The sequence below is a fragment of the Conger conger genome, chromosome 18 (assembly GCF_963514075.1).
Source record: "Conger conger chromosome 18, fConCon1.1, whole genome shotgun sequence".
Classification (NCBI taxonomy): Eukaryota; Metazoa; Chordata; class Actinopteri; order Anguilliformes; family Congridae; genus Conger; species Conger conger.
The window spans coordinates 14,823,056-14,843,078 of NC_083777.1; the positions used below are offsets into that span (position 1 = coordinate 14,823,056).

General features: G+C 40.8%; 1 protein-coding gene across 1 annotated transcript in view; it reads left to right on the forward strand.

Annotated features, from left to right (window-relative positions):
* Positions 1-14,299: 14,299 nt before the first annotated feature.
* si:dkey-103j14.5 (isoaspartyl peptidase/L-asparaginase) overlaps positions 14,300-20,023 on the forward strand; it is a 51,054-nt gene continuing 45,330 nt past the window's right edge. The window contains exon 1 of the mRNA XM_061228844.1: positions 14,300-14,411. Coding sequence (XP_061084828.1) covers positions 14,410-14,411 — 2 coding nt within the window. The 5' untranslated portion in view covers positions 14,300-14,409. The remainder of the gene's footprint in view (positions 14,412-20,023) is intronic.

The following is a 20,023-nucleotide window of genomic DNA, read 5'->3' on the forward strand; positions in this document are numbered from 1 at the left end:
ACACCATCAAATCACCTTTTGTTCTTGGCAGGCACTCACCATCACTGTTTTAAATGAAAGTGTTGCCAATAACACTTAAAATGAAGTGTTGTTACTGGAAACAGTACAAATAAATGTGTAGAAGACATTCACAGCGGTATCCATGGTTGTTGTCGTCAGATGAACCTTTACTACTGTGAGGCCTCAAAAAAAGTGAGATTTCAACTCTGCACAGACGGCATGTGGCGCTGTATGAAAGTGGGTCCTCCATTTTGATTAGGATTTTATTGGATGGTTAAGGCACCACACTGTGGAGGATGGATGAGCCTCATGGCATCGGATCAGATGTAGACCTTGCCAGCTGTGGATGGTAGCTCCGTAGGGTGATGCGCAGTTGGAGATAGCATCTCCCAGGGTTTGGGAGGGCTCAGTCGGTTAGGGGTCCACGTTTTATCACTGTTCAGGGACCCTCGCTCAACCCCGGCTAGTCTTTAGTTAGCTTGCGAAAACTTGTTTTTTGGAGTGCTGTGTTTGTCTAAACTCTTCCGAATCGGCAGTGGGGTTTGCAGCTATGGTTGCAGGTTGAACATTCCAAATGACAGTGGGAATTGAATTGCCCACATTGGGTAAAAATTGTTAAAAAATATTTTTTTTCATTAGATTGGATGGTGGGTTCATGTAAATATGTCGACCCAACATTCATTTTTTGATTAATCCAGAAACATACACATTTGCACACCCTTTAATTATTTCATTTCAAGATGAATATAGAACTACAATACTGTGTAAAAGCAATCCGTAAAGCAATGACGCTTGGCTGTCTTGCTTGCTTCTGGATCTCCAGGTAATCCTAGACAGCCTCAATCAATTTTTTTATCTGAAAAGACTATTACTTAATGTATTACTTTATTTAACAAAATGTAAAAATATTAATTGTAACATTTAATAATTTGCTCCTGGCATGCTAATGCCTAAAAAAGAGACCAAATTAACATTAAGAAACCGAAGTAGCCTAGTATATTTTTAAAGTATATCACAGCAAGGTGACCTTTTCCTGTAAACGAATTTGACATTTTGTCTGAATTACTTCATGAACAACTGTGTTACAGTGTGCTGTATGTGTGCTGGGGAATATTATTTTCTCTAAAACAGGTTTATGGGCTTCAATGGAATCCAGGAATCTGATTAATACGGTACTGTACCTACTGTGTCTTTAAAATAAAATAATTTCTGATTGACATACTGATGATATTTTAAGCCAGATATAGTATGACTCACCTTGTATGTGGACTAGATGATATATCCCAAGTCATTATCCAAGTGCCAGTCTGTTTGTGTAATTTCACCATATAAAAAATGCAAGAAGCACTTGTGGTTTGTGAGTATAGCAGAGTATGCACACTAGTGGGTCAATGGCATCTCTCTGTATGGGATTACCATCATCCATGTTGGTAGGATCAGTGTCGGTTCGGTGGTGTCATGTGATCTCAACATTAGAAAAGCATTTGGTCTTAAGTTGACGCGACCCCACCATTATGAAAAGTGTTTTTCGCTTTATTTTCCAGTTATCGTATTTCATTTGCAGCATCTTATTGGCAACCCTGTTATGTTCTCATCTTCACAAATGAGAAGATGGAGTGATGGAGGGGTGAGAGGCACGGCTCTTCTATCGATTTATTAAAACCAAAGCTTCTTCCAAGTGGGACAGTGGGGAAAACAATCCAGATCTCTCACGCAATACGATCGGCCGTCAAATTACCATGCACACCACCTCCTGCCGCAGTTCCGTCTAAGAGCAGAAACGCGCTCGACCTCAAAAGCCTGTCGGGGCGTTGAGAGAGAGGATAAAGCCTTCGTCTGTTAGAGGGTCAGGTGACTCAAGTCCCTCCGATTTCATCTGAGTCAAACGTGGTGCTACAGCAATCGATACAGACGATCTCCCAGGTTTTCATTTTCAGATAATAAACCGCCTCGAATGTCCGGTGATGTGACGGATTTAACATGGAGGTAATATATCACACTTTTTAAAAAAATCTCTGTTGCAAATTGACATCTGAAACACGCATGTCACAAATAGCCAGGCATTCTCCATTACGCAACTTTCTGGTTCTCCACTCTTGGGAGTGGCAGCATTACCAGACTATTGAATATTCCCCTCCACATGTCTCTCAGGCCGCATGTCCATCAAAGGGTTTAAATGACATGGCCATCAGTTGTATCAGATTTTATTACCTGGCAAAAGGTCTTCTCCATTATGGTTGTCGTATTACTGATGTCCATTATCATGTCTGTTGCATAGCTTCTGCTTTATCATCTCATCTGTTCATATAGTTCATGCAAAAATCTCTATTACTGTCACCTGCCACTTATTATGTATTATTATTTGGATGTATCACAGCAACTGAATGAGTGAATCAGTCACTGAGTGAATCAGTGAATCAGTCACTGAGTTAATGTGTGAATCAGTCACTGAGTGAATGTGTGAATCAGCCACTGAGTTAATGTGTGAATCAGTCACTGAGTGAATGTGTGAATCAGTCACTGAGTGAATGTGTGAATCAGCCACTGAGTTAATGGGTGAGTCAGTCACTGATTGAATGAGTGAGTTGGTCACTGAATGAATGAGAGAGTGTGTCACTGAGTGAATGAGAGAGTGAGTCACTGAGTGAATGAGTGAGTCGTTCACTGAGTGAATGAGAGAGTTTAATCATTGCGTGAATGAGAGAGTGAGTCACTTAGTGAATGAGAGAGTGAGTCACTGAGTGAATCAGAGAGTGAGTCACTGAGTGAATCAGAGAGTGAGTCACTGAGTGAATGAGAGAGTGTTTCACTAAGTGAATGAGAGAGTGTGTCACTGAGTGAATGAGAGAGTGTCACAGTGAATGAGAGAGTGTGTCACTGAGTGAATGAGAGAGTGTGTCACTGAACGAATGAGAGAGTGAGTCACTGAGTGAATGAGAGAGTGTGTCACTGAGTGAATGAGAGAGTGTGCCACTGAGTGAATGAGAGAGTGAGTCATCAAATAAGTGAGTGACTCAGTAACAGAGTGAGGGAGTAAGAAATTTAATCGTTTCTCAGGCTGCTTCCTCCAGTCTCAGCCAACATAAAAAAAAGATAAATAATGAAATAAAAGCCCTCAATTAAAGACCCTGGAGTACAGCTTTCCCTGTCAAAGTCTATTAGCGGGAGAGTTGTTTTGACTGTGTTTCTGCACACTGATGTGTAGTGGAGATGGCGTGTGAGATTCTCGCTAACACATGCTCAGTCTCGCCTTCTGAACGTGTCCAAGCCCAACACTTCAGACTGATGTTTTGGTGTGCTGTAAAATGGTGGCATTTAGCTTTGTGAGTGGGAACTTTAACCGTAACTTGGTTAAATCAAATCTCGCCTTTCTTTATGATCATAAGGACATGTGTTTTTTTCATTCTGGACCGACAGTATTTAATTATTTATTTTTGACACACAGTACAGTACAAGCATAATGTACAGAACAGAGAGGCTACTCCAGAATATTTACTTTACTAAGCTTAGCTGATAAACATATTTATAGTACACACTTATCAAATTATGCTTTCAAATAAATGCTAACAGCCTCGATTAAAATGATATTGTTGAGTACAGTAAATAAACCATTAAAACCAACTGGTGCCTTCATCAAAACGGATCTGATGGTGTTGATCTTGGTATTACTGTACCTGGAGCATATTTACAGTCTAAATGCTCCCCCTCCCCTTGTCCTCCAGGTTACTTTAGAGATGAGGGTCATTGATAAATGATTCCCAATCTAATAACACTGTTTAATTCACCTCCAGCATGCTTTCTGATGCGCAATATCTCCTCATAAATGATCACTTTTGTCAAAAAGACATACTGACATCCTCAATCCTGGAGGACCCATTCGAAGGTTTTGTTACATTTTTGTCATAATCGGAATAAATGCACGCTGTGCATTTGGTGAAAAATAGCACATAATATGCATAAAGAAAAATCTACTTTCTGGGAAGGAAAATGGAGCATGCATCTTTATTCATAACCCTTAGTCCTTCCAGTGCTAAATAGATAAATATATTTATTTTGCAGTCCTTTTTTGGCCATATGCCAGTGTATTAAAAGGGTGGCAGTGGGGTATAATGGCTAGGGAACCGGACTTGTAATTCAAAGGTTATTGGTTTCGGTCCGATCTGGGGTAATGTTGGCGTGCCCTTGAGGACTGTGCCTAGCGTAAATTGCTTCTGTAAAAATATCCAGTGCTATTAATGGATTGTATGTAAAAATGTGCTAATCGCTGTGGACGAGAGCGTCTGCTAAATGCTAAAAGGCAATGCGGTGTACAGTGTGTCTCCTCGGATCAAAAAGCAGCTTCAACAGAATCGGATGGGCATGTCAGCCATGTTATTACAGGGATCTTGTGACCTCGATGCAATAGGATTTCTGTAAAATCCAATAACAAGTACGGGTCAACACCGCGGCTCGGTAAAAGAAAAGGGTTTTTTGATTAATAACTCATAGAGGACGGTGAAGGTTACCAATTCCTATGGTGAGCGTATACTGTATACAAAGTTGTAGAGGTTGTAAATAGACAAAGATAATGTGGTTTTTTTTTTGCTGTTTTGAACATGAATAATTAATTATTGTTTTTCTGTGTGCATAAATCCTTTTCAGTAAAAGTATTGAGGGATTTTAGAGGACCGCAAATGACAAGCACTACGACATGGAAAAAAAGGGGTGCCAGATCATATTGAGAAGGTATAGCTTGATCCTTATGAAAAATGAATGTTCCCTTTTGGTCAACCATGACTTCTGGTGCTGGTCAACCATGACACCTGAAAGAGCCTCTTTGTAAAATTCTAATGGTTTAACAGTGATTTTAACAGTGATTTAAGGAACCAGAGGCTGCTGTCATCGATCAGAAAGTGACTAAATAAGACATAGGATCTGGCTCTGTCGTCCCTCCTCCCATACCCTGCAATGAAAATAGTATTCCCTTCATTAAGGTACCACTGCTCTGGAATGGGTTCTTGCAGCTCTCTAGTGGCCAAACATAAAACAGCAAAATGTACAGTCAGGTCAGTCTCACAAGGTACTATTCTTTAATGGATCACTGGTATAGGATATCTATGGTGTCAAAATAATTATGGACCACTACACAATGCTTTGCTACTTTTTTGGGAGAGTGAAATAATTTTAACATTGTGTGCTCGTGGCGGCCAGAAATGAGTTGTTTTCAAGATGGAATTACATGTATTCGGGGAAACACAGATAATATAATACTGTATATAAATATTTTCCTGGAAACAAGCTACCACGTGACATTTTTTTTACCGGTGAATGCAGACACACACACAGACACACACCCCTTTGTTTTAATTAGTGAACAAACATCAAGAGCTCATGTTTCATCTCAGATGAAAACAAAATCGTAAACTGCCATATATTAAGGAACCGCAGAGGATAAGATGAGCTTGTCTCTGGCTTTTTTTATTGCATGGAGGATTCAAAACCGCTCTGGATGATTAGACTGGTGTTTTGAAAGCTGTTGAGGAAAAACAGCATTTTCCCGTATGAGATTTCTAAAGATGCTATAGCGCCTCAACTTCCTGCCAAGTTTCAAGATGTTCTCCATCTCAATCTCAATGCATTAAAGATTTGCTTTAAGGAGCTGCTTGCTGAAAATGGACTCTGTATCATTGAGCACTTTACTAACAAGATTATCCAGCTACGACTGAAGGATATTCAGCTCCAAAAAATTGTTGATCGACAAATGTAATTTCGTCCCCCTCTGCAATTTCTGCCAAAAAGACAGAAAAACACAGTGTGAGGTGTAAAAAAAAACCTGAAATATTTGGCTGCACGCATGTTTTGCTTTCTCTCATGGTTGGTACAACTTAAGAGGGCATCGAGACCCTGTGTGAGTGTACCAAACGAGGAGATGATGGATGTGTTATTTTAGCTAAGTCCTAGACTGTGGAAATGCAATAGCCCTCAGCGTGAATTATTAAGCAGCTCTGTTTAGTGGTGGAAAGGGGATATTAGGACCTCAATCTGGGAGAAAATGCATTCTCCTCTGCATCTATCTGGCTCCAGGGGCCCCAGTGTGTCTTTATCCTTCTGTGCTACTTTTACTGTTTTATTTTATTTCATCTTCATCTTATTTTATTGATAACATTTTTATACCCTCCTGCACTTTTCTGGGAGTGTGTAGCTATTTTTGTAGGCCGCTCTCTGTCTTTGTGGCGCCCATCTTGTGTTGGTCCTCTGTCGCGTGCCTCTCCAGGACCTGGTCCACTTCGCTCGGCGACGGATCAGCCAATCATGTCACTCCCTGCGTAGCTCCTTTTTTCAATTCTGCAAATTACTGTTCAGCCTCTAAAACAAGGGACTAGGGCAATCAATGAATCACTCGGTTCATTTGTGATTTGATTTGCTATTGTGCTCTTAACAAAAGTGCTTTTTCACACATTTCATGTAAATGAGGTTGTAGCACGTTTAGCAGGCTGCCTTTAAAGGACATTCTGATAACGTTTCACAAGTTTGAAGCAAATGAGCACAAAAATTTAACTGATCGAAGTGAAGCCATCATAATTCTCAAAGAAAGGAAATTGTAATAACACACTGCACTTTGTTTTATCTGTTGCTCCTCTCCTAGACTGTGCTCTGTGTGATTGTTTACATCCTGAAATGTTGTTGTGTCTGGAATGTGAATTTGCCTTGTGCCCTCATCCTGCAGTGTTCGCTCTGGTTCGCTATCACCCTCTACAGGACGATGTCATTACTGAAGGACAGCTTGACAACTGCTTTGACTGACAGGTGGAGCCAGGTTAAAAATGATTAAATTGTATTGATTGAGTGATGAAATGTCTTTTCATTTCCAATGACATGACATTGTTAGCTATACACAGACCTGCAACTGTATCCATCAGGTTTGCAGCCGTAGCTGTTACAAATAAAGATTTTAAGGTGGAGAGAAAATTTGATTCAATCCCAAATCATTTGCATGTAAATTTTCATCTGACTGCAATTGAAAAAGAAATCCCCCAGCAGGCGTTTGGCTAAGAGAACACTGTCTACACTCTCAGTAGTCACAATGCTTGCAATTGCACAATGATTATTTCCAACTTGGCATATACAGTATAGTACAGGTACTGTGCAAGTACTGTAAAATTACTTATGTAATTCCTACACTGATCACCTGATATGGATGTAAATACTTTCAGATTAGATATGACAGTCTGCACTTTAACCTCATGCTTCACTGCTTCATTTAAAATCCAATGTGCTGGAGTACCGAGCCAAAACAATAAGACATGTGTCACTGTTCCAATAGTTTTTCATTTAATCTTGCTATCAAATCATTGGATATTATGCATTTCAGATCATGTATCAAGCAAATTTGGACAAGAGCATTTCGCTGAAGTGCACTGATAAAAGACAGTTCCGGCGATTACTATTGTTCGCGTACGGCTCCTGTTTCACCAAATCTCATATCAGCTCCATATTTCTTATGCTGTACTGTATAACGTCCAGGGGAGAGCTAAATCGAAGAGGTATTTCTATCGGGGAATCCATTACCGAGGCCTAATTGATTTTAATGTGATGCTGTTAGCATCCCGGTAATCAAGCTGCCCCCTCATAATATTGATTCATGCATACAACGATGTTTTGAGAAATGTATAACAAATTCCCTACAGAAGGTCTGCGCGGACAAAGGGGAAATGGCAGGATACGAGACAAACATTGGCCGGGCTCCCGTTTTTCAGGACGCCGCCTGGTCCGCGGGCCGATTTCTCCGAAGGTTAAGAGGCAGAATCGATAGGTCGCGCTCGCCGTGTGATATACGCCCCATTAGCGGAGTCTAGCCCCCGGCCACGCAGCCTGACAGAGAAGTCCCCGCCGTCCCGCTTTCTGCTATTCGCCGAGGCCCTGAAGGCCAGAAGGGGTTATGATTAGAGCAACATTAGCGTAACGTTAGCGTCGGATGTTTGTCTTGGCCAGCCACAGGGCATGGTAGGCCCTCCGTTCAGATACCAGAGAAGGACCTCTGTGTTTATTTGCTGACCTGATATGTTCATTTGTAAACTTTCTTTGAGTTTCAGTTCCTCTTTATATCTTGTTTTCTGCAGTTTTCCGGGGTGTCCTGCGACCCCGTTTCTTTTCCCTGAGGAAAGGGACATACTTCTATTTCTCCTCAAAAATCCCTTCATTTTTTGTTCTACTTTTTCAATTCACTGTGGAGCACCAAGTGCTTCTTGATATTATACAGTAAGCCTGTATGGGCTGTAGCAAATCATTTGTGATTAATTGACTAAATTAATTGTGTCAATGATCAATTGATTGGCTACAATGCCAATAGTAAAGACAGCTTACATTCATTTTGAGTGTGGAGTCTGCTTGCTCAGTTTTCACTGAGAAGTGTTACACAAGCTAAAAGCAATGCAGAATAATTTAAAGGGAAATGAAGGAAACTGAGGAACCATTTCATTGTTAAAATCAAACCGCATCAGTCAAGTCAAGCCAAAATGCCCCTTCTGCTTATGTGTAAATCCTGGTCTGAAGGAGGGCATTAATGTACCTTGGTGCTGCTCTCTGATGTCGGCCATGTTTCTGCCAGTTATTTCTGGGGGGTATACTTTTTCCCAGAGCAGGAAATATCAAAGCGGTGCGACTGTCACTGCAGGCCAGGCTATGTGGGGGCTAGGGCTTGTGTGGATGGAATCACAAGCTTAACTTACTTTGGGATCCGTTTATATTATGTTAGCATTATTTATTTTTTGGTTTTGGTTTTGTTTTGTCCCCATACCCTCGTTTACCTGTTGTTCACCTCTCTGCCTCGCCTTGTTACTTCTGACTTGTCTCTAACAGTTTTTATATCGGCAGGTGCATGTAGAAGGAGGGAAAGATGATTTTTTTAACCACACACGCATTGGTTTGGAAAAGCGAAAAGAAATACTTTAATGTTTTCTTGTGGATTTCTCTTTATTTAGAGAATAATCATTCCCAGTAACATCGGTAAGCGCAAGCAGATTCGGTGTCAAGATTTGCCACTACATTCAATGTACATTTACGAAATAAAGAGACATCCACATTTAAGTATTCATTGTGGCCTGCTATCCATTGGCATGGCTAGTTCCTTATAAGTACTGGCAGGGGTGCAGCTATGGTAAGGGTCTAATAGGGAAAGCGTTTCTGGGTACTAGCCGGTCCTGGGGCCATAGAGTTTGGGTATGTGTGTGTGCGTGTGTGTTGGTTGGGATTGCTTTCTCATATATTTTCCCTGTCCAAATAATTTCTCAATCCATCCCAGAGTACAGACTTGCAGTATTCAGACAAGAAAATGATCTTCCCCACATGCAAATGATTCCACACAAAGGCTTTAATAGGCCCAGAGCTTAATTAATGCCTCTGGTAGGAGAAGGAACAAAAACCCCGGTATGATAGATCTCATAGTGAATATTTGAAATGCATATTTTTAGACTTTCATATTAACCGACGTCTAATTCCAATTTTTATGGTCCACCATTTCATTTCAATGCAGAAATAAATTCCAGTCAAAACTCAATTGAATAAAAATGACAATGATATACACACAGTGAGCACTTTATTAGGTTTTTATTATACATATTTTTTACACTTCTGCTACTGTAACCTATCCGCTTAGAGGTTTGATGTGTTGCATGTTCAGAGATGCTCTTCTGCATACCACTGTTGTAATACTGTCATCTTCCTGTCAGCTTTGACCAGTCTGGCCCTTCTCCTCTGACCTCTCTCATTAACAAGGTGTTTCTGCCCACAGAACTGCTGATCACTAGATGTTTCTTGCTTTTCGCATACCATTCTCTGCAAACACTGTTGTGCATGAAAATCCCAGGAGAATCCAAATTTCTGCGATACTGCCTGGCACCAACAATCATTCCTCGGTCAAAAGCGCTTAGATGAAATTTCTTCTCCATTCTGATGGTTGATGTGAAAATTAACTGAAGCTTCTGACCCGTATCTGCATGATTGTTTATATTGCACTGCTGCCACACAATTGGCTGATTAGATAATCACATTAATTAATATGTGTAAATATGTTCCTAATAAAGTGCTCAGTGAGTGTATATTAAAAATATATATTTTATCTGGTTTTCAGCGCTCAATGTTTGTTTGACCTAAAAGATAATGTATTCTCTTGTTAAAAAGAGCTTGTTTATTTTTGTAAGCAATCTGCTTAAGAATTTAATTGGAAAGTAAACAACAAAAATAAATCTTAAGAGGTGTGGTTGTTTTCATTCCTGTGAAGGCTTTTAATTGCTTAGTAAACCTAAGCCTGACTGTAAACAACAGTGACATCAAGCAGCCCCATTGAGCCCTGAACCCTGTGATTTCAGCAACAGCCTAATAATAATAATAATAATGATACTAATAACAATACCAACAGTAATAATAATCATCATCATCCTCCTCAGCATCATCACAGCATTTGGAGAACACTTTAGCAACTAATTGGACTTCTGACCGAGCTTGCACAAAATAGCTGTACATCCTTTCACAGGATTGAACAAAGTTTTAATGGTCACACTTTACAATAAGGTTCATGAATTGGCATTAACTAATGTTGTTGTTAACATGAATTAATGGTGGACAAATACATTAATTAAGCAACTTAGTTAATGCAATTGTTAACAGCTAATGTATTTGTTACATGATATTTATATATTCGTTAACCGTTAACAAATACATAAATTTACCTTTTCATTCCAATATGAATTGGCAATAACTAATGTAGTTGTGAACATGAATTAATAATACATTAACAGAGCTGTATAGATTAACTTCTTAGTAGTTTGTTAACAACTACATTAGTTCATGCCAATTCATGGAACCTTTTTGGAACTGTTCTCCATTTTTTCCTCTCTCTTCAGCACACCTCCCCCACCACGTCAATCCTCCCTCACTGCTGATGACTACACAGTGTTCTTCGACGAGAAGGTCACAGATACCCGCAGCACCTTCACGACCACCACCACTCTGTGCCTGCCTCCCTTTCTGTGCCTGCCCCCTGTTTCTCCATTTTCTCTCCCCTCACAGATGCTGGTGTGTCTCAACTCCTGCCCTCCCATCGCCCTACTACTTGTGCTCTCGACCCTATCCCCTCAAACCTCCTTCAGGCAATCACACTTGACATCCTCCAATTTGTCACCTCCCTTGTGAACTCCTCCCTGCCTTCTGGATGCTTTCCGTCATCCTTCAAGAGGGCCTACATCACCCCACTCCTGAAGAAGCCCACTCTGGACCCCCCTGCATACAGAACTACCGTCCCTCCTACCTTTCCTATCCAAATAAATTGAGCAAGCTGCCTCTAACCAACTCTCTTCCTTCTTCTCACAGAATCACCTGCTGGACCCCCACTTGTCTGGCTTCAGACCTGGCCTTTGACATGGTCAACCACTCCATCCTCCTAGCCTCCCTGGCATCTACAGGGATCTGTGGCACAGCCCCAGACTGGATTAAATCCTATCTCTCTGGCCGGTCCTCCCAGGTGACCTGGGCTGATAGAATATCAACCCCTCGTCCCCTTGTTACAGGAGTCCCCCAGGGCTCAGTCCTCGGTCCCCTCCTCTTCTCCATTTACACCAGATCCCTTGGCCCTGTTATTTCTGGTCATGGAATGTCATACCCCTACATGTCAGACCCCCCTGTTCCGCTACTTCAGAACGCCTGGCACCTCCCCCTAGCCCCACCTGCACTTCTCGGTCACCACTGCTGTCTGTTCTGGCGCCATGGTGATGGAATGACCTTCCTGTGGATGTCAGGACAGCACAGTCTTTGACCACTTTCAAGCGTAGACTGAAGACTCTTTAGGCTGCACCTTTCTCTCCCTACCTCACCACCATGATTAGCCTTGTGCATGCCATAGAGTATAATGGCACTTATATATAGTTATTGTTGTACTCAGGGTATTCTAGCTGCCAACTGTGGTATGCTAGTTTGTAAATTGAGGTTTTCTTCAAGGGTTCAAATTGTATATTGTATCAAATTGTATTCAAATGTGGTCACGCTAGGACACGGAACTGGACTTTCCTCTTGGGTCCTCATCACACTTGTCCCTGTATTCAATTTGCACTTCATTGTACATTGCTCTGGATAAGAAGCAGATCTATGCTAAATGCCTGCAATGTAATGTAATGTAATGCAAAGTGTTACTGTTTTATTTATTTATTGTTTCACCATTTTCTCGTTTTCAGGACTATCTTGATGAAGCTAAATGGCTGAAATGATGAATGCCGTAAAAAGTGTATTATTGAATAACAGCATCTTATCTCCTTTTTACCATTCCCAAGTGACAACTTCCCAGCTGAGTGGAATTCAGTCCGGACAACTTGTGACATGTTTGTGACTGTAAATTACTTTCAAATGTTTTGTTTGCTTCAGATGCCCCGATAAAATGTCACTTATAGAAGGCAGGCAAAGGGGCAAAAGTGGAAGACTGCTATATAACATTCTGCTGCATATCTGGAAGAGAGAGCTTTACGATAACCAATTCTGGGCAGAAAATTAAAATCCTATTTGTCTGTGAAACTAAATTAAGCCCTGTGTTCCTCAGGAGAGAAGCGAATGTGATATAGCTTTTTAAATGTGATTTGTGAGACAGTAAAACAAATCACAACATAACTCAATAAAGTGTCGTTTATGCAGCCTCGGAAAAAAATGGAAGAGTAGCAGCCTTCTGCTCCGGTCAGGAACAGAGATTATGAGATAACAGTCGTATGCAAAAAACAAAAGTTCAACATTTATGCATTCAATATTTCACCGAATGCAGTATTACATCCAGGTATTTTTCACTTACTATGATTCTGGACATACTCTAAATATTCAAAAAACTATTGTGGCATACTAAATGTGTCATCCTAGTGTGTTTTCTGACATAGGCATAGACATTGAGACTTCCAGTGGATGATTTCAATCGAATGTCACATTTGGCATTCAAACTTAAAATGGAAAAAGGAACCATGAGCCTTAGGTCTATTTGTGCTACACTGGTCCCCTGACAAAACAATAAATAGTTTTGTGTCCTGGGATGTTTTTGGCGGGTACATTTTCCAGGGAAGGAGACACTATAGATTGTATGTATGCATAGACTAGGGTCTCAGTGTGGCTTTCAATTGCCCCCGTGATGTTGGATATTTGTGGATGGGGAGAGGGACAGAGTGAACAGCTACCATTCTTACAGGTAAACATGTAATATTGCGCTTTTGCGTTTCCAATGATATTGTTTCTGTCTCGAAGCCCGTAATCTAAATACTAGCGTACATTTCCAACAATCTGAAACACGTAACACAACACTTATGTAAGACTTTTTGGAACCAAGTGCTGTGGACTGCTGGAACAAAAAGTCTTTGGCCACAACCAATAAAAATACATTTGGAGAAAAACAGGGGAAGCGTCTGAAGAAAAGAACACCTTGCCAACTGTTAAACATGGGGGAGGATCTATTATGCTTTGGGGTTTGTGGCAGCCAGTGCAGTCGGAAATATTGTGCAGGTGGAAGAGAGAATGGATTAGACAGAATATAATCAAATCCTAGAAGCTAATGTCCCAGTCAGTGAGGAAATTGAAGCTGAGGGGAGTTTGGATGTTTCAACAAGACAGTGATCCAAAACATACCTCAAAATCAACCATGAACTACTTAAAGGAATGAAAGATTAAAGTTTTTGAATTGCCTTTGCAGTCTCCAGACTTGAATATTATTCAAATAATTATGTGAGGAGATTTCAAATATGCAATACATGCAAAAATATTGAAGAATATTTCTGAACTGCAAGGTAAATGGGGGGGGGGGGGGGGGGTGTATTGTAAAGCTGAAGCAGAAACTGTGGTTTCTGCCCAAGGAAGCTACTATTGTAGGCGTGGATAACAGGGTGACCAATTTTGTACTTGCCACATTTACAGTTTCTTCTGTTACATCCAGCAAATAAAAAATTATAATTGTGCATTAAAATTAACAGAAATATGCCATGTTTAAATTTTTCCCAGCAGAGGTTGTGTATGTTTCACTTACAAAATCAACCAACCCGTGAAATCTGACCAGGTCTGCCCAAACGTTGCATACCAATGTGTGTGTGTGTATGTGTGTGTGTGTGCATGCACGTGTGTATGTGTCTGTTCGTGCGCATGTGTTTGTGCGTGCGTGTATCTGACCTGACAATTTACAGCCAGACGCGCACCATATAAAGTGAGAGGGAGTGAATGTCATAGTTTATCAACAAGCAGCTGGAAGATTTATCAGTTGGCGGAAGGCAAGCTATTCATCTGGCTGCTCAAACAGAGCATGTGCGGTTAAGCGGAGAGGGGTGAAAGGGCACCGCTGATTTGTGCTTAAGAGATCACAGCCTGCCAGCAGAGCCAGAGGAGGACGTTCTGTACCAGGGTGACGGAGCTGCGTTACACTTCATGTAAGAATGCAGATCTCCATTACTAATGTCGCAGAGATGTTTTGAGGGAAGCATAGTAATCTACCGACACGTGTGAAAAGTCATTTGAGGTTGAGTTCAGAGTTATTTAATGTCTATCTGCGGTATTCTGCCAGGAGGTGAGAGCTACTTAATGTGTTGTGTCAGTGGCTGTAGGCCTCTGTTGACAGGTTGTTAAAGGTACAGTAAGTATTTGAATCTGTGGCTGTTTATGAACTTTATCTGATCTGGCATAAACTTACATCTGCTGATCTTTATAGTGTGTGGGTGGGCTTGGTCAACAGCACAGACAAAGGATTGGTGGGCAAACTACCATCAGGCAGAGGAAGTTGTATTCCGATAAGAATGGGAATAGGATATTTTTCCAACCTTGTGACCAGTGAGCTACTGTACTCTCAGATTTTTATTAAATATATTGATAAAATAAATTAATTAATATATATAACTTTCATACATATCGGTCTGTAGTTTTTTTATTTTGTACAGTATGGGCGGAGCCTACCTACAAATTATTTTTGAAATCTGTACACCAAGTTCCCTTGCTAAATTCTATAATTTCATGATTTTGTTTCTCATGTGGCTCGCTTGGTTTTGTGTTACTGTGGGGACTAAGGTGAGGTGCTTGGATCAGCCATGAAAAGAACAAAATAAGTTATTGTTCTCAAAATGACAACAATAACAACACCTTTGATTAAATCAGAAAGGGGAGTGAGATTGACACGTGAAACATGTACACTCATAGTTCATGCTGTGTTTCAATACTTGTATGAGAGCTCTTAGTGCTGCAGAGGAAACGTGCTGCCATTTTCCTTACGAACAGACACCAGATTGTGTTACCAGCCTCATTAGCGGGAACCACATCTAAATAAAGAATCCATAGCTTAAGTGTTTGACCTCCCCGATGTCTTCTTAAACGTGTAAGAGCCGTTTGGATCGATAAATAAGGCCCACCGGAGAAATATGAAGCTTTAATTCATCATCAGCCGCAGTGGGAGCAGTAACAGCCTGCCTCCAGTCCCCAGTGACCGTGAGACTCCGCTGTTTACACTACGTTTCCCTGCACAACCACTGCAACGAACACACAGGTGCACACACACACACACCTTCATGCGCACACATACACACACGCATGCGTGTACACATTCATATGCACACACACACGCACACATATGCGTATGCACGCACGTGGACACAAAGCATACTCCATGCAGGCATACACACACACACACACACTCGTAACACATTTGCACAATCATCCAAATACGTATGCATTAACGTGCATGCAATCTCGCACATGCTGATGAATTTACACACACATACACAGAGGCACAAATTTAGAAACACTCTTGGACATTAACATGGATACACACAGAGTTACATATATGTACACAGATACACACAGCCACGAATGCATACATCTCATGCAAACTCACACTCTCATGTTGTGTTGGTGGTGAACTCTTGAGGTCCTAGCTAGCAAAGAATCAAAATCTTACCTCATTCTGGATACACTGTAATAGTGAAAAGTGACCTGTGTGGAAAAAGTGCCAGTCGCCTCTGAAATAAATAAAGGTGACCTCTGCCCTCTCACTCCTTGCAGTTGCCAAGGCAACATTCTCACTCTTAGTTAGTGAAGATGTTTTCGAATCTTATTGTCGCTCCCTCATAATCTTGCCTCGCCTGCCTTTTCACTGTTACAGTTAATGTGTTATTCAGCAACTCTGTTCATGCATTCTCAATGAGCTGACCAGCTGCGTGAATGTGCAACGAGGAAACTGTGTGTAAAGAGGAGAGACAGTGTCAGCTTAGAAAAAAAGGAAAGATTGCATTACAGTTTTTGCCGATTGCTAACACAGTGAAAGTGAATGCTTAGACAAAAGCATCAAAACCTTAACTTTTGTAACCATGCCTTAAACAAAGGCACCAAAAGTACAAACACATTTTCTGCTTTGCACGTTGTGCGCAATTCTGCGACACACTTCTTGCAAAACACTACATACTACACGACACTACACTATTGTTTCTTACATTAGACACTTCATGCAATGAAGATTGAAATGTCTTTCAATCATTGGGCAAACACTGCTATTCAAAATATAAAACATATCTGAAATTGGCAACACTCACACACACGAAAACACTTATACACTAATTGAACACCAGTCTGAGCCTTAGCACTATAAATAGATCACAGGTAAGCTCACCTATTTTCCAAGAACTTTGCAAACATGGAGGCAGTGAGAGGTTGAGGTAGAGTTTGAGATTGAGATTGAAATTGAGATAGAGATGCAGATAGAGATAGAGGTACAGGTTGAGGTAGAGAGGAGTAGGAGGGAGGACAGAGACAAGAACAAAGAAAGGCACCAAGCAATAGATGGAGACATATTTTCAAAGACATTAGGGCCACTTTGGTTTTGAATCATGATGAGCTGGGCAGAGAGTGCTACAATACAGACATTTAGACTGGAGAGCAGTTATGTCTGTCTACACTAGACTGTACCTATGTAATTGCTGCACATCGTTCTGCATCACAGTACAATACATTGTTGTCCTGCAAGATTAGGTCTATGCTTCTCAGTGAACAGAAAAATAGGTATAGTGCTTAGTGCTGTGAAGTACATGTAATACAGTTTTGATGTTACTGTGTTACAACCTCCTGAGGATGGAAGGCAACTTTTGTTCTAAAGGATTGTTTTGGTCTTGATTGCAAAGTTTCATTTTTTTCCATAGAAGTGAGATGTTCATCTCCAAGTGTTGTGTCTTACTTGGCTTGTGTGTAGAGTTTTGACACAGTGAGCCAAATTCTGCAACAAGTGTGTAAGCAATCGAAAAAAACTGTAAGCACATCAAGGCAGTCTCTAGGCTCCCCATGGTTATGCCATAAAATAATTTATTTGAATTTGCTGCTTGACTTTGAGTTCTGCTTTAATGCAGATACAGGTCTTCACCATATGTACATTCAAGATCGAATAAAGTTACTTGGCAAATATAGTCCATTTGTAAGTACGGTATTATCAACAATCTAGGCTTTTCCTGATCAACATTCTAGGCTTTTCCTGATCAACAATCTAGGCTTTTCCTGATCAACATTCTAGGCTTTTCCTGATCAACATTCTAGGCTCTTCTTTGAATATAGCACTTACTTTTGGTTTTGTTCAGTTTGTGTTTCCATGGTGAAGACACAAGTCGTGTTAGCTTATATTTTAGGTTTTGGAAATAAGTCTGTAAGTACATAGCCATGTCTAACATTTGTAGTGCACCCGGGGTGCTCTCTGGTCGTTTGGAAATACAGAGCGCTCAGAACGTCCCCGTTCAAAAATTCAGAGCACTGTGCTCTGGGAGCACTCAGAGAACACACTGAGTGCTCTGACTGACAGTACGGTCTATCCAAGCGTCTGAACATTCCAATCTAAAAATGGCGGAGGAAGTTGTTGCAAAATGTGATGGTTGCAGCTTGATTGGCACTCTAGCCAGTATTATTCAGCACGCATCTATGTGTAACAAAACGGGTAATAATCATGTTTATACATGGGGTGAATGTAGAAATCACAGCAGTGTTTATACATAGTGCCCCCATTTCAGGGCCCCATAATGTTTTGGACACAGCAATGCTATGTCAATGAAAGTAGTCATGTTTAGTATTTTGTTGCATATGCTTTGCATGCCATGACTTCCTGATGTCTGTGACCTGTCAACATATGAGTCTGAAATCTTATATTCAGGTTGTCCAACAAGCAATACTAAAACTTTTTGCATTTGAATGGATCTCTGTGGGAATTGGGGGGTGGGACTAGATTCAGCTGTAAATTATGCTGATACAGATATGGGACACAATTGTTGGCTAAATGGCTTTAAGCCATCAAGGGTCCAAGGTGGCAAATTAGTCTCAAACCACTGTGCTGCTGCAAGATATGCAGTCGATACAAAAATAATTGTTTCTAGTGACAAATTTTTGTGTTTAACTCTTTTGTGTGTCAGGATTCAGGAGAAACAATTCTATATATACACTCAGTGACCAATTTATTAAGTAGACGTGTGCATCAGCTTGTTAATGCAAATGTTTAATCAATGAAATGCATAAAAGCATGCAGACATGGTCAAAGAGGTTCAGTTGTTTTTCAGAAGAAATCTGAGGTAAGTGACTTTGACCATGGAATGATTGTTAGTGCCAGACAGGGTAAATGGTAAATGGTTGGCATTTATGGTAGTGCCTTTATCCAAAGCGCTGTACAATTGATGCTTCTTATTCACCCATTCATACACACACTCACACCGATCAGCAGTTTCTTAGATACTCAAGCCACCCTGTCTGCCACCAAAAATCATTCCAACGTCAAAGTCAATTAGATCCCATTTTTTCCCCTTTCTGATGGTTGAGGCGAACATTAAATTAAGCTCCTGGCCCGTATCTACATGTTTGTATTCATTGCACTGCTGCCACACAATTGGCTGATTAGATAATTGCATGAATAAGTAGGTGTAATGAAGTAAAAATGTTCCTAATAAAGTGCTCAGTGAGTGTATATCACAATATTTTTTTTTTCTGTGTGGGCTTTCTTTTAACACCTCTGTACAGAGGAAGACAGGTGGCTGTACGCGTTCAATTCTAAAACGTCCTACTGTATGTTTTGGTACCAGATCTTGATATATTGTAAAGAGATTCGCAGTTTAAAATATTGCTGTTTTGAGTGTGTATAAGCAACGTGTGATATGCGTCATTTTGAACCACTCCGGACATGCTGTGTTCCACTGATTTGTTATGACACCATCGGCTTGGCTGAATAATAACACAAGCACAGGTAGTTCCATGGAGGCCAGGGAACAGCATTTAGCCAAACCAGAACATGTATTACACTAAATTGTGTGATCTTAATTATACCTTGTTCCTACACGACGGCTTATACATTTGAGCTCAGAGAATGTTGCGTCTTCATAATAATTGTGCAGTAAAAGGTAATGTTGAGGGATTTCATTTAATTGGAAAACACTTCGTGGCATCAACGTTCATAATTGTGAAGTCGACTGACTGAGCTCTCGTAAAACTGACATAAAATCTTCAGGCACACGAAAAAGCTTCCAAAGGGGATGTTGAGATGTTTCATTTAATTGGGAAACGGAGAACATGTGTCACAAGACCGTGTTCGCACTGATGATATAACAGTAACGCTGACTGTGCTATCGCAAATCTCGGCAGATTTATATTCCTGGTGGGCTTTGAGCAAGGCTGAGCGCTTCAAAAACCTGCTCTTGTTTCTGCTATTTATGTATTTGATGCTTTTTCATTTGTTGAGGAACTTCTGCACTTGTAAGTCGCTTTGGATTAGAAGCGTCTGCTAAGTGACTCAAATGTAAATGTGCAATGAAAACATGGAGGGGGGCTAGAGTAACCTCACTGAGGAGGCCGGTGTAACCCGGCTGAGGATTAAGTTTATAGAAGTTCTCCACCTCCTCTGCTCCTCTCTCTCTTCCTCTTCTCCTTAATGGAACATGAGCGAACATGACAGCGAGCTGTCAGGCCTCTTCCCGTAAACAACGCTGCGTTTTCACGCTCCCTCTCTTCGGGGAGACCGACTGTGAAAGCAACATTTACCCAG